Source organism: Sphaeramia orbicularis, chromosome 7 (genome assembly GCF_902148855.1).
Source record: "Sphaeramia orbicularis chromosome 7, fSphaOr1.1, whole genome shotgun sequence".
Classification (NCBI taxonomy): domain Eukaryota; kingdom Metazoa; phylum Chordata; class Actinopteri; order Kurtiformes; family Apogonidae; genus Sphaeramia; species Sphaeramia orbicularis.
The window spans coordinates 44,819,767-44,833,304 of record NC_043963.1 but is presented as its reverse complement, the minus strand read 5'-3'; the positions used below and the strand labels follow the sequence as shown (position 1 = coordinate 44,833,304).

Genomic DNA, 13,538 nt, shown 5'->3' with positions numbered 1-13,538 from the left:
TAGGGTCTATTTTATCTTTACTATTAATTTTACAGCCAAGCATCAGCTTCATGCAGAACAGCACTGGGGCAACAGAGTGATAGAGGTGAAACTCTGAGGTCGAAAAATGGCATTCATTCAGCCCTTCATATTATATTGTGGTGCTATAAAAAGTGTCCCTTGGCTGTATATATCTCTTTAAAATATATGTTTCATTTTAATTTTGAAAAGACTTTTTTTCCCCATTTTTCTTGAATTTGTTTATTGTGAACGTGTCTCTTAGGGTTAATTAGTATTCCGTTCCCCACTGTGTTTGTGTGCCTTAATATTGGCAGCTTTGTCTAAGCCTCTGCAGCATTAAGGATGGATTTGTGTGTTTGTGTAAGTGTGTGTTTTTTTTTTTTTGTGTGTGACCTCTGTATGCCAACTCTGTACATAGTAAACACACCAGCGCTGTTCCCAGTGTGACAGAGGTTACAGTGATGCCAGGAAAATACCTCTGTGTGTGTGTTTGTGTGTGTGTACTCCCATGTCAGCTGTGTTTATGTCTGTTTGCATGGGTGTGTATTTCTAACAGGATTAGAATCACAGGAGCTTCTGAGACGTTCAAGTCCTCAGATGATTGCATTTCCCACCCTCGGCGTCATTCAGTGGTAGAGCTTGGCCTGCGGTGCTGCCCTCTATTTACTTTGCTAATTCTTCAACCTCTTGCCGAGTCTTTTGTACTCTTCCTCTTTGACAACATGCGTCACTAGAAGTGCTTAATGCTCAAATTATTGTCAGGCAACAAAAGGTATCATTGACAAAACAACATTTGTCACTCTAGATTTTAGATTTGTAATCTGCAGCACACTTAGAGTCACTGAACTAATGCTGCATATATCAGCAATTTTTGTTGACACTTTGCTTTCAGCACACCCTCCTTTGTTTGCTTTTGACTCAACAAATGTGAGTGGCTACTATTAACAAACACAGAGTTTCTCCAATAGTGACTTTCTTTTTTTTTTTTTTTCTTCACTTTTTTGTACTACTTCATGCATGAAAGTAGCAAAAGATGTGAAAAACAGGAGAGGAATCACATGCAGCAGATGGGCCAAAATGAGCCCCAAGTCTGGGTTTAAAATTTGTAAATCTAGATTAGGAATCAAGCAGAAAACTGTGGCACAATTTGTCCAGAAGAGAATTATATTGGAAGATGGAGTTTATATTGTCATAACTTTGGTTCTAAAACGAAGAGCTAATTTTAAAGTGATGTCATTATTTAATCAGTTTTCCACCTCAGACTTAACTGTACATTAAAGACAGATATGTGTCTAAATAAACCAGCCCAGTCTTTACACTCTCCATTCACTCCATTCTGACTTGTTGATAAGTCATTTCATTGTCAGCTAGGAGTGTGACAAAATATCGATACGGCAAACTGTCGTGATATTTTATCTTACGATGGATTATCGATGCGCTCTCCCCGCGTATCGTTTTTTAAATTATTGTATTAAAATATAGCCGCTATAAACTTCTGTCATCGTTCCTCATTAGTGAGTTGAGTGAGTTTACATATCCTCCAGGGGGCACTCCTCGTGCAAGTGGCTGAAAATTGGGCTGAAGTCACAGAACATGGCAGACTTGAGCGGTGAAATTAAACTGAAAGATTCATCGGTATGGTTTTAATCAAAGTGTGGATTCACTTTGGCTTTTATAGTGTGGATGAGACAAAGCTGGACAAGGACTTTGCAGTATGTTAGAAGTAAGATCTGTCTCACAAAAATATGATGTAATGGCGGCACGACAGTCATGCATACTTTAAAGACATGAGATGTCATGTTTTCTAAATGAGTTTAAAATGAGACTGATCTCATGAAACGATGTTGTATGTCACACCAGTTCTCATGGCGTTTGGCATACTATACGTATGCATTCTCGACCTTTCACGTGATATTCAAAGCCATTTGATGGAGGGCAGTATATGCCAAGATCTCCAGTTCACATAACTGTAACTCCTAACACGCCAGTTAAAAGTGGCATGTATATTTACGCCAGTCATGATATCAGATTGTTTAAAATAGTGTCACTGTTTGTCAGACACCAAAAAAAAATCCTGTTTACTGTTATGTTGAACTGAAACAGTGTCATTGTTTTTGCACTATTGCTGTTTGTACTCTGGTTAAATCATGCTGTAAAATATAATCTATGAAATGTAGTTTTGTTTTTATTTCTTTGAGTTTTACCCCTATAAACACAGATATATCATAGGTTATTAAGAGCAATATATCGATGATCGCAGTATCACCACATCAAGATATTTTTGTTATTGGGAGCCATGTATCGCGTATTGTATTGTGAGATGCCCTGAGATTATCACCCCTATTCTCAGCGCCGTGAGGGCATCCTGACGCCTGACTGACCTGAATTCACCTCCTGAAGATCACAGCCGTGGGAAAGGCAGAGACTAAGCACCAAATCAAGCCTGACACGTACTGTATCGCACCGGTTCTGGGCATTTGCAGCCTCTGTAGCATCACAAATTAGATGCTGTGCCTTTGCATCTTTGTGTCTCTGGCATTACTGGCATTGACCGAACCCTTAGTTTCTCCTTCGTCTTTGGTTCTTTGTGCCATGCACGGCACCACATCCAGGCGGTCGCCTTCCAAGGAGCAAACTTGTCTTTTTGGTAAACTGCGCTGTGTCTGCCAAGCGCTGTGGGGTGGTCAAGATGTTCCTTTGATGGTCTGTTGTGTTTTTTCCTTAATGATGCCATCCAAGGGCTGAGACTTGGCTGTGGGACAGCTGACTGGTTCAGTCATGTTCTGGCCTGAGAATACTTGCTTATGCTCCCTTTGCCAAACTTTACCCAAACTGTGCCTATTCATGATTGGGCTCTTGTGCTGCATACTTGGATGAGTTCACCACACGGAGTGGTTCTCGGCGGACGGCTCCTGGATGGACACTGGAGCAGAGCCAAAGCCTAATTAATGACGGTGGGTTGAAAAAGATGAAAGCCAAGAGAAAATGCTTTGGTGAGCGAAGCAGCCCTGATTCATTCACTTACCTTTTTTTAGCCTGTGTAGCCTGTTGTTGTTGTTTTTCTGCATCAAAACATTGTGCGGTTATGTAATGTAATGCCGCTCCTGTGGTTGCAACCCGAAGTGCAATCACTGAAAATCCACTTCAAATATAGTTGTTTACATTTTCCACAAAAGCAACCAGTATTTAAGTGGATGATCAGAGCTCTATTTAATTTAAACTCATCCCTGCCAACACATCGGTCTGTTAGATTAACAGTTACCGTAAAGTATGTGTTTATTTGGTTTGTGTAGTCATTTGCTAAAATTTGTGGGTCTCCACTTCACTTTCATATTTTATTTTAAAAACACATTTGAGAATTCTCTGTTTGAACAGATTAAGGCATTAAAACAGTTCGTCTAGTTTCCAGATCAAAGAGCAGATTAGTACAGCACGTGTTTTTCTTACATAAAGCAAACACTGTAAGAGTATTTAAACTGCATGAACACGTTCTCTGTCCTGGAAAAAAAAAATCCTATAAACTGTGGAAATGTTTTAGTTTTCTGAAGCTCCTGTCTGTAAGGACTGAATGCAGGACAGTTTGTGTGGGGCTCTCTGCTGTATCTTACATTGCTCGAGGTCGGTCCATCTTTGGCGCTCATGGCCTGTCTGGCAGTCGAGCCGTCTGTCTTTCTGTCGGCACAGTCGAGTCGTTCATGGGTAATCGGTCACTGTGGCGGCGAATCAAAAGGATAATATGGGCCGCCGAAGCATTCAGGGGTCAGCATTGTACTCCAGCAGGGACCTGGATGACTAGAATGCCCCTCTGGTGTTATTTTAAGTAGAGCTCTAGCTATCACTTATTTTTATAACCAATTAATCCATTGGTAATTTTCTTTGATTTGATTCGCTATTAAAGAATTGATTATTTGAATAGGTGAAAAAAATAGTAAAAATGTGAAACGGATATGTCTGAAAATGATAACTTGTACTTTATTCCAGAACCAGCTGAAAAAACCACCACACTAACAGGATATAAAAAAAAAACTATCTATATAGAAATAACAATAGTATAAAAGTATATATAAAAACATCTATAGATATAAACAACAAACAAGTCCAATGACATCTAACAACAATATGTGCACTGCAGTCTTCAGCCCATTTGGATCCAACATATTAATTACTTAAGACAGAACTAACATAAAAATGAAAAAAAAAAAAAGACATTTTTAATGTTTGTGTTAAGGAGTATGGATAGGAGTTGATGAATTGTTTCATCTCTTAAGCATGTGCACTGTTTATAGTTTTGAACAGTGTGACAATATAATTTATTTGCTCTGTGTGTGGTCGCACAATATAAAGAATAAATGCTATTTGTAATGATTTTGTTAATTATTGCAATTATGAACTGGAGTGAGTGGGATTGGGACATATGTTTACTTTCATTTAAATATTGACCCTGATTATATTTGTGTGCAGCACATGTGTAGTTTACTGCGTTCTCTGTACAGTCTCCAGTCCTGGGAATCATTCAACATGCTCTTAGTCAAACACAGATGACATAAGACCTCCTGTGCTTTTCTCTGGGCTAAGCCTGTTCTCACACACTTGCATACAGTTTATATAAGGGCATATGGAAAAGTAACCAGTGCGTTCAGTGTGCCTTTTCATTAGGCTTACGTTTAGCTTACGTCAGGTTTTATTGTATTTTACATGCTTTTATAATGACAGTAAAAGGAAAGAATGTACATGGCTGGTCTGAAGCTGTTCAGTGTGCCTTTACCAGTAAAGAAACACAAACCCACATTTTGTTTTTAATTTAACCTTTATTTAACCATGAAGAAAGACTTATTGAGACTAAAAATGTCTTTTGTAAGAGTGTCCTGGCCAAGACAGCAGCAACAGAAGTTACAGAAAATAGAAATTACAGCCATACATGCACATTATGAAAAATGACTGATTTAGTGTCTGTATGTGTGTAAAAAACATAACCACGAACAGACTGAAAACTGACTTTGTTTTGATTCATAATTTGATACCGGCTTTTACAACATCAAATTAGAACAAGGAAACATGGTGCAGCCTGAATTCTTTTTTAACAAGTTGAAAACACTGGAGCATTTTGATAACATTTGAGCTGACAGTTAGTGCTGCAACAACAAATCTATTAAATCGATCCAAATCGATTCTTGAAAGAGTTCAGCAGTGGATTTGTTAGGTCTTGAGCACGTTAGTATTGAGGCATGCCCGCATGCTGTGTAGTGTAACAGAGGAAAACACAGAGCAGCATGGCTGAGGCTTCGGATGCTGGGCCAGATTTTTGAAGCTAGGATAACGTTATGTTCCCGGTGGCCACAGCAGCCCCATTTAGCCCAAATGTAATGCACGATTAATGGAACAAAACTTTAATATGGAGGAAAAAAATGGCCAACATCCTACAGCGTAGTATGTTTCAGGCAAACAGGGCTGTGTGGCTGCTGGGAATATAAACCTTGCTTATGATAGCCTACTTTAGCCCACTAGCTAGTTGGACACTGTCGTCATAATTATAATGTTTTCATCCATCTCCATTTATCAGGCCACCAGACTAATGTTACCTACTGGAGCTGGTTGAAGACTATAGCTTGCTAGTCTCTAGTCATAACAAGTCTAGGTACCGGGCTAGTGCTCGCTAACTATACTCAAAGCCATTGCGGGGATGTAATCATTAGTGATTTTGGGTTAAATACCTATCTTTGAGAACTGAATCTTTTGTGTTTATCTGATGAATCGATTAGTTATTAAAATAATCTGCAGATTAATCGATTATTAAAAAGCATTAGTTGCAGCCCTACTGACAGTGTAAACATTATTAAAACATTAAGACAAAAATGGAAAGTCTATATCATGATAGTGATATTTATTATGATGTAAAATTACATTGTGATAAACCAGGGACATTTTTAGCAAGATAACTAAAATTAACTTTCAGACCAAGGTGTTAAAGTCACTCATTTCCTTTTGAGTTTATATCTACTGAAACGTGAATAATTCTATCACGATGACAGGCTTTCACAGTATTTTCACCAGTTCAGCAGCATTGTCATGTGCAGTGAGTTGCAGCTAATGTAAGATCTCCTGTACATACAGTACAGTGATAATCATGGTGAAATGTACAGGCAGTGGCAGAACTCAGAGATTATAACTATGGCATTCACACTCACACATATGTTTATTCTTAAGTGCCATTTACAATAGAGTGTGGCTTTTTTGTGTTGCGAATTTTCTCTTAAGGCATGTATGAGTCCATTTACAAAAATATTTTAATGTATTCGTATGGACAAAGTTTGCACCATCCTATTGTATTATATTAAACAAAATCAATTAATGTAAAATGTATGTTAAATCAATCACATAATCAATAAATCATCAGCTAAATTACTTTCTTTAGAGTTGATTGCTTTTATTGAAATTCTTCTTTTTCCTTGTTGGTAACATATTTCTGAATTCAGTGCGGGGCAGTAGAGGTAGACTTATTAGGCAGTTTAGGAGGATCATCATTATCCCAATTATCAAATCTCATGGACATGTAGTGTTAATCTGGTTTAAATAACCGATTTATAGGTATTAACATCTCTGATATGAAACATATTTTGTTTGTGCCAACAGACTGAGTTTTGAGAAAAACTGCCTCCTTTTAGGGTAATTAAAAATATAGAAGTACCTTAGTACTCATACACATTATCTAGTAAGTGCACTTTGAGTGCAAAAAAAAAAGTCTGTAAATCTATTTCAGGCCATGATAAATAATGATGAACTTTGTGAATATGAGATTCCAAATTAATGTAATGCTCCATGACGTGTGGAAGTGGTGTGCAGAGCAGAGATCTGCTCATCTAGTCAAACCTTAAAAGAGTTACTATAAACAGTATGTTTAAACCATTCTGCAGTCTCCACTTCTACAGCATGAATAAGGCAAAAGGCACTTAAACATCCAACACCCGCTGCATCAGCATATAAAGAGGCAGCAGATGTGACAGGGCCGTGGTCCGTGCCAACCTGAGGATATGTATGCCTCATGTAACCGGGGATGAAAACATGTGAAGCTTCCATTCCTGCACTTTCACCTAGATTTGAGTGATAGGCCACCGAAGTTAGATGTTTTTTTTTTTTTTTTTAGCTTTCTGTGCTTTGTTACTCTTTGTGTGAAGCAGGAGGTGTAAAGAGGATGTGGTGTCATTACACTAATCCTGTGTCTGGGTATGTGCGTGTTTACTTTCACTAAATGACAAGACAGCCCAGATCAGTTACTGTCTGCCGATGCATGAGCTGATAACGAACTCACCTGTTGATTAAACCCAAGGCTCGTCTGTGTGTCTTCTATCAGTCTGTCAGTATCTCTTTATTACAGATTCAGTGTCCAGATAAAACAAGAAAGCAAACAAAATAAAACAATGCAGTCCAAGAGAATAAATATACCAGAAGAACAATTACATGGTTCCTGCTGGGTCTTAAAAAGTCTTGAAAGTGTTCAATTTACAAATCTGCATTTAATACCTTAAAAAAGTCTTTAAAATCTTTTCAATTTTATATGCTATGTTGTCATAAGTTATGTTGCCATAAATTTGTTGGCTGTATTGTGTTAAAATGTGTCCAAACTAGAAAGAAAGTAACATTAGTCTACTTGGTTCCACACGATAATTTATATTGAAATTGGGAACAATTATCGCTAAATTTGTGGCCCCCAGTGAGAAATGACTTGGAACAATGGGAATCAAGGCGATGGAGTAAATACATTTTCCTAAATTGTACGAGTCATGAATTTTTGCCAGTATGGCCGTGAAATAAGCTATTACATTTTATTCTAAATATTCTTAAAAAGGTCTTAAAAAGTCTTAAATTTAACTTGTAGAAACCTCTACAGACCCTGAATTTTGAGAATACAGGTAAAAAAAAAAAGAGGTTTCTGTACTTCCTTGTAGGATTTATCACAGTGATTCCTTCATCATTCTATAAGTGTTTGTTTGAAGTAATTATAAAACCTCTTTCCATTCTGTTTTAACGTGATAAATGTATTTTTTTCAGATGTCTTGAACTTTGCTGATTGTAATAACTATGACCTAGCTGAAGACACTATTGGCATGATCAGGATGGTACAGCCTTAATTTTACTGAGGAAAAACATGTAATGAAATGATCCGACATGTTTCCTCACATTTTTTGGACAGCTGTGAATACAATATTTATGAATGTGTCTTTTTTCTATTATACCACACAGTATGTTAATAAATCCTCTGTTCCATCTTCTGTTACAGTTATCCTGACAGATGAGGAGGTTCAGAGGAAGAAGGAAATGATACTGAAGAGGAAGGAGGAGGAAGCGGCCCGCGAAGCAATGCGACCACGGCTGAACGACGAGCAGACAAGGATCATCTCCTGCCTGGTCGAAGCTCACCACAAGACCTACGACGCCTCATACTCTGACTTTTCCCGCTTCAGGGTCAGTGCACAACACAGAGGCGTCTTTTACCAAAACCACTGCTACATTATCACTGGTTGAGCCTGGATTCATTTGTATTCCCCTGGCAGCATTGGGTGGAGTAGGTTATGATGTCATGGTGCATAAGGGTGGGTCTCTTAACACAAGACAAAATGACAAAACGTCACATGTCCACAAAATCCAGAAGTATTACAGTGAGTGAATGCGTGTTTTTAAGTTTGCATCTATCAGAAGAAGAAACCCAGGAGACCAAGTACTGAACATTCATGTGTTACGGTGCTCTGTTGACAAAAATATTGTCTTAGAATATGAATACTGTTTGTCATGCTGCACCACAAAGCATGCAGCCTTTCTGTTGGTTTGAATTCACAACTGTCTGCCTTTGCATCAAAAACATTAAGTGAGAGCATATTTGGTTTTCAGCAGGGGTGTAGCACCAAAACACTGCATTTCAGCCCTATTTACATTATAATTATGTGGAAATTTTTCCCTCCGATGAATTTTTAATCCCAGAACAGAGTAAAATGAGAAGGGCATGTGAGGAGATCTGTAATACAATTAAAGACTGTTATATCTATTAATATGAATTTTGGTTCAGATCATTATTTTGGTAAAATGGTAAATGGACTGAACTTATAGCGCATTTTATACACCTTCATGGTGCCCAAAGCACTTTATAAGGCCTCACATTCACACACACACTAGTAGGCAGCTGCTGCCATGCAGGGTACTGCCAGGCTCTACTGGGAGTAATTTAGGGTTCAGTGTCTTGCCCAAGGACACTTCGACATGTGGACAGTCAGCGCCAAGATTCAAACCGACAACTCTTTGGTCACTGGACGACCTGTTCTACCAACTGAGCCACAGCCATTTTAAAGCATCTTTGGATGTTATGTTAAAAATTTCACATCCAACTTTTTCACATGTTGAGAAACCCAACTGATTGGTTTGGGTATCCTGACTAGGCATGCACCGATCCGACTTTTTCAGTTCTGATGATAATATCGATGCTGGGGCCTTGCGTATCCGTCAGTACCCAGTACCCATCCAATATCTTTGATGATGTGGGTACTATTATTAGTATTACTGTCTGCTGCCAAAAAATTTGGGAAAGTTATACCAGATAATAAATAGATAATATATATATTAAAGAAATACATACCGTCGTATTTGAAAAAGTCATAGTTACAATGACCTTCACACTGATTTTGCAATTATTTGACCATTTTAGCTAATGTGCTAAATCCTGGAAATCCCTATGCACATTTTTCTGGCTACTGGCGACTGCCTTTTTCTGCTGTGATAAAGAAACAGATTTTTTTCCACAGACAGTACACAGGTTCAGTGTTTAATATTTAGTGATATCTTATGGCAAAGTAGATTGCACCACTGTGCTCTCACTTGGACTCTGACCTAGGCCATAAAAAGTGCACGGTGACCCACTGACTGTAGATATGAAGAGTTCATTGTAGGGTTATTAACACACAACACACATACTATACTATGAAAACATAGTTACAGCATTATAATCTCTGTAAGTAGATCGCCATAAATCCTGATAGATCTTATACACTGGACTATTAAGTAATATTTTAACATGCATGGCAGGCGTGTATTGGAGTGTGTGGAGGAAAATGACTCTACTCTGAATGTGCAGCTAAGGGGTGCAACACCACTCCTGTGATCTTAACCCATAAAGACCTAAACATCCACCAGCACCGAAAAGCATCTACTGATTCAAAATGTTTAATACCTGTTGATCCAGTAATCCTATTAATACATGTAAATAATTGGTGTAAAATACAGTTTGTCATCTTTTCATGGTCATCAGATATGACCCATCTGGACGTTCAGAGGCTCTGTAGTGAACATGAAAACACTGTCATCTTCTACAACATTGATTCACCAGTAAAACCCATGGAGTTGGATCAGTGACGATGGATGGAGACACTTGGTTTATGTTCAGTTAATGATAGATTTGCCTAAAAAAGTCACTTTTTCTTCAGTTTTTTCTGTTTTTGAGATAACCCTCAACTTGTATGTAAGTTATTATGAACATCTGCGTGATCAGCAAATTTAAATATAGGAAAATACTTGGTTTTCACTGAAAAATGCAAAATACGGAGGATAATATTATAATAAATGATGATAAATCACAAAGGAAAGGTTAAATCAGGGTCTAGTGGGGCCTTAAAAGTCTTTAAAAGGTATTAAATATGATATGGTAGGCTTTAAGTTATGTTGCCATAATCTTGTTGGCTGTATTGTATTTAAATGTGTCTAGGAAATGTCCAAGCCGCAATGGAAGTAACATTAGTCTACTCCGTTCCAACCCGACAATTTATATTAAAATTAGGAGCCAATGACTGCTAACCTTTCAGCCCCCAGTGAGAAAAGATCACAGATTATTCAGCCCAACACACATGCAGCCAATAGTCACGCCACGTCGCTCGAGGAAGCCGACTCTAGGAACTTTAAGAGATGGCTTGCAAGCAAAAACTAAGCATGGGGAAGTGCACATTTAAAAATGTCTGGATGGAGAAAAGACCATTCTCGACCTCGCCCCTTGACACGAATTTTCCTAAATTTTAGGAGTCACAAATTTTTGGCAGTAAGGCCGAGAAACCGGGTGTGAAATGGGCACTGAATTATGTCCTAAGTAGTCTTGAAAAGGTCTTAAAAAGTCTTAAATTTATCTTGTAGAAATCTGTAGAAACCCTGTTAAATAGAGAGAAAAATCATTTGGGAACTGACACAAAAGTAGCACTGGGTCTTTATGGGTTAAATTAGTTCTTGTTCTAATACAGTTATTACAGAATTGAAGAAGTCTCTTGGATGAGAAACGAAACGTTTTCAAAAGAAGCAAGTCCAGTTGAACCTAGAAGAACTACCAAGATTGAATAAGTTATAAATACTGTCTGTAACCATAGTCATATTTACTCTACAGCAGCACATCAGCTACCACTCTCTGCATGCGTTTGTCAGCTTATTCATCACCAGTAACACAAGTCACCAAAGGCGTTAATGCACCCAACCGTGGCATTGGATTTCCCTCCTGTCTCTGCACACTCCATGAGCTGGGTAGTCCAGGCAAAATGAGATGGAGAATAGCGATTGGACAGAGCATCGCAGAGTCTAACAACACTTTTCTGTGATTTATAGTGTGACTGTGCAGACAGCCACAACCACACTCAGACTGGGTCATAAATACCTGAGTTTTCCAGCCGTCTAGTGTCACTTTGAGCTGTGTGATCCTTACAACTATTCCATGAATTCTTAATAAAATAAACCAAAAATAAAGACCTGGTTACACAACCTGGAAAAAATGTGTGGTTTGAAAATAAAAGAATAAGCGCTAAGGAACTCCCTCCATAACAATCATCAACACTCAACATTACTCAAATCTCAGCCCGTTCCTCTTTTAGATCATCAGTTACACCTTAACCTCTTTTCTGGACTGAAGCCCTGAATGTTCCTGTGGTGTTTCTGTGTTCTTAGCCTCCGGTGCGTGAAGGCCCTGTGACTCGCAGCGCCAGCCGAGCCGCCTCCCTCCACTCTCTGTCTGATGCCTCCTCTGACTCATTCAACCACTCACCTGGTAAGAAACACACAGCTCTTTTTTCCCTCTTCTGTCCTTCTTACCTGTCATACTCAAGGGCAACTCTGCCTCACGACGGTGATGACGTCTACAAACCACACAAACAGGCGGTCACCCTGACCTCGCTTTTATACAGTCAGGAAATAAAACAACACCCATGTCGATTAATTAAGGATCGTTACTCGGTGTTCATACACTTATTCTGTACAAATAAATGCATGTGTTCAAGGTAGGGTTGTAACGATGTTGTGGTGTTTCGATTAATCACGTCACAGTTTACGGTAATAACATCACAGTTAATTAATCATCAAGGCTGTCAAAAAACATCTCATAAATAATAGATTCTCATCAGTAGATTAAGAGCGAAACCAAAGACAGCCAATACGCACTTCCCACACAGAACGAAAGCAACAATAATAATAACAAGGAGAGCGCAGACCTCCGCCAGGACAGATCTGCCTCCCATGCGTGCATGTTTGTTTGTTTGTTAGCAAGATAACTCAAAAAGTAATGGATGGATTTTCATGAAATTTTCAGGAAATGTTGATACTGGCGCAAGGAAGAAATTATTACATTTTGGTGGTGATCGGGGGGTGGGGGGGGCACGCACACAAAGCAAAGCGATCACAGTACCGGGTTAGATTTATATAGCGCTTTTCTATGAATGCCTACTCAAAGTGTGTACAGAGGATCCATTATTCGTTCACTCTCACATTCTCCCTCTGGTGGTGGTAAACTACATCTGTAGCCACAGCTGCCCTGGGGCAGATTGACGGAGGCGTGGCTGCCAATCTGCACCTATGGCCCCTCCGACCACCACCAAACATTCACACACATTCTTACACCAGTGTGAGTGGCAGCACTGGAGGCAAGTAGGGTGAAGTGTCTTGCCCAAGGACACAGCAGCACATGGACAGAGTGGGATTCAAACCGCCAACCCTTCGGTTATTGGACGACCCGCTCTACCATCTGAGCCATGGCCGCTCCAACGGCAGCCATGGCTCAGATGGCTGCCGTAAAGCAACATTACAGAAGCACTGCACTCAACATTCCATGAGTGACCGTCTGTCTCAGGGGGAGACGTATTTCTGAATTGTCTTGACCGTAAGTATATTTTCAGTGCAGGCTCACTTTCGTTTCCATAGAGTTTGCGTTTCCAACCGTCATCTACGCAGCTTCAGGCTACCGTTACGCAACCCATTCACAACAATCTGACTGCATAGCTTTGGTAGATTAAGGCCGTCCTCCTCCAGTTCAGACCGTCATACAAACTTCGGGTGGGTTAACTTGTGAACTGATGCAGTAAACACGCTCTGATTGATCACAAGGCAAACTGCATAAAATAGTCTGATGCACCTGTAGAGCGGGCCCAGTTCTGGGAGGGTGCAAGAGGGGGCAATGCTCCCTTAAACAAGCGTCCTCCCCCCTCAAATGAAAGTTAGCGAAGTTTCAGGAGGTAGGGAAAAGGTAAATGAGCTTC

The 13,538-nt window shown here is 39.3% G+C and overlaps 1 protein-coding gene across 2 annotated transcripts in view; it reads left to right on the top strand.

Moving 5' to 3' along the window:
• LOC115422630 (vitamin D3 receptor A) overlaps window positions 1-13,538 on the top strand; it is a 108,036-nt gene that overhangs the window by 74,951 nt on the left and 19,547 nt on the right. For both annotated transcript variants that reach the window (XM_030139056.1, XM_030139055.1), the window contains exons 5-6: window positions 8,276-8,460; window positions 11,959-12,058. In XM_030139056.1, coding sequence (XP_029994916.1) covers window positions 8,276-8,460; window positions 11,959-12,058 — 285 coding nt within the window. The remainder of the gene's footprint in view (window positions 1-8,275; window positions 8,461-11,958; window positions 12,059-13,538) is intronic.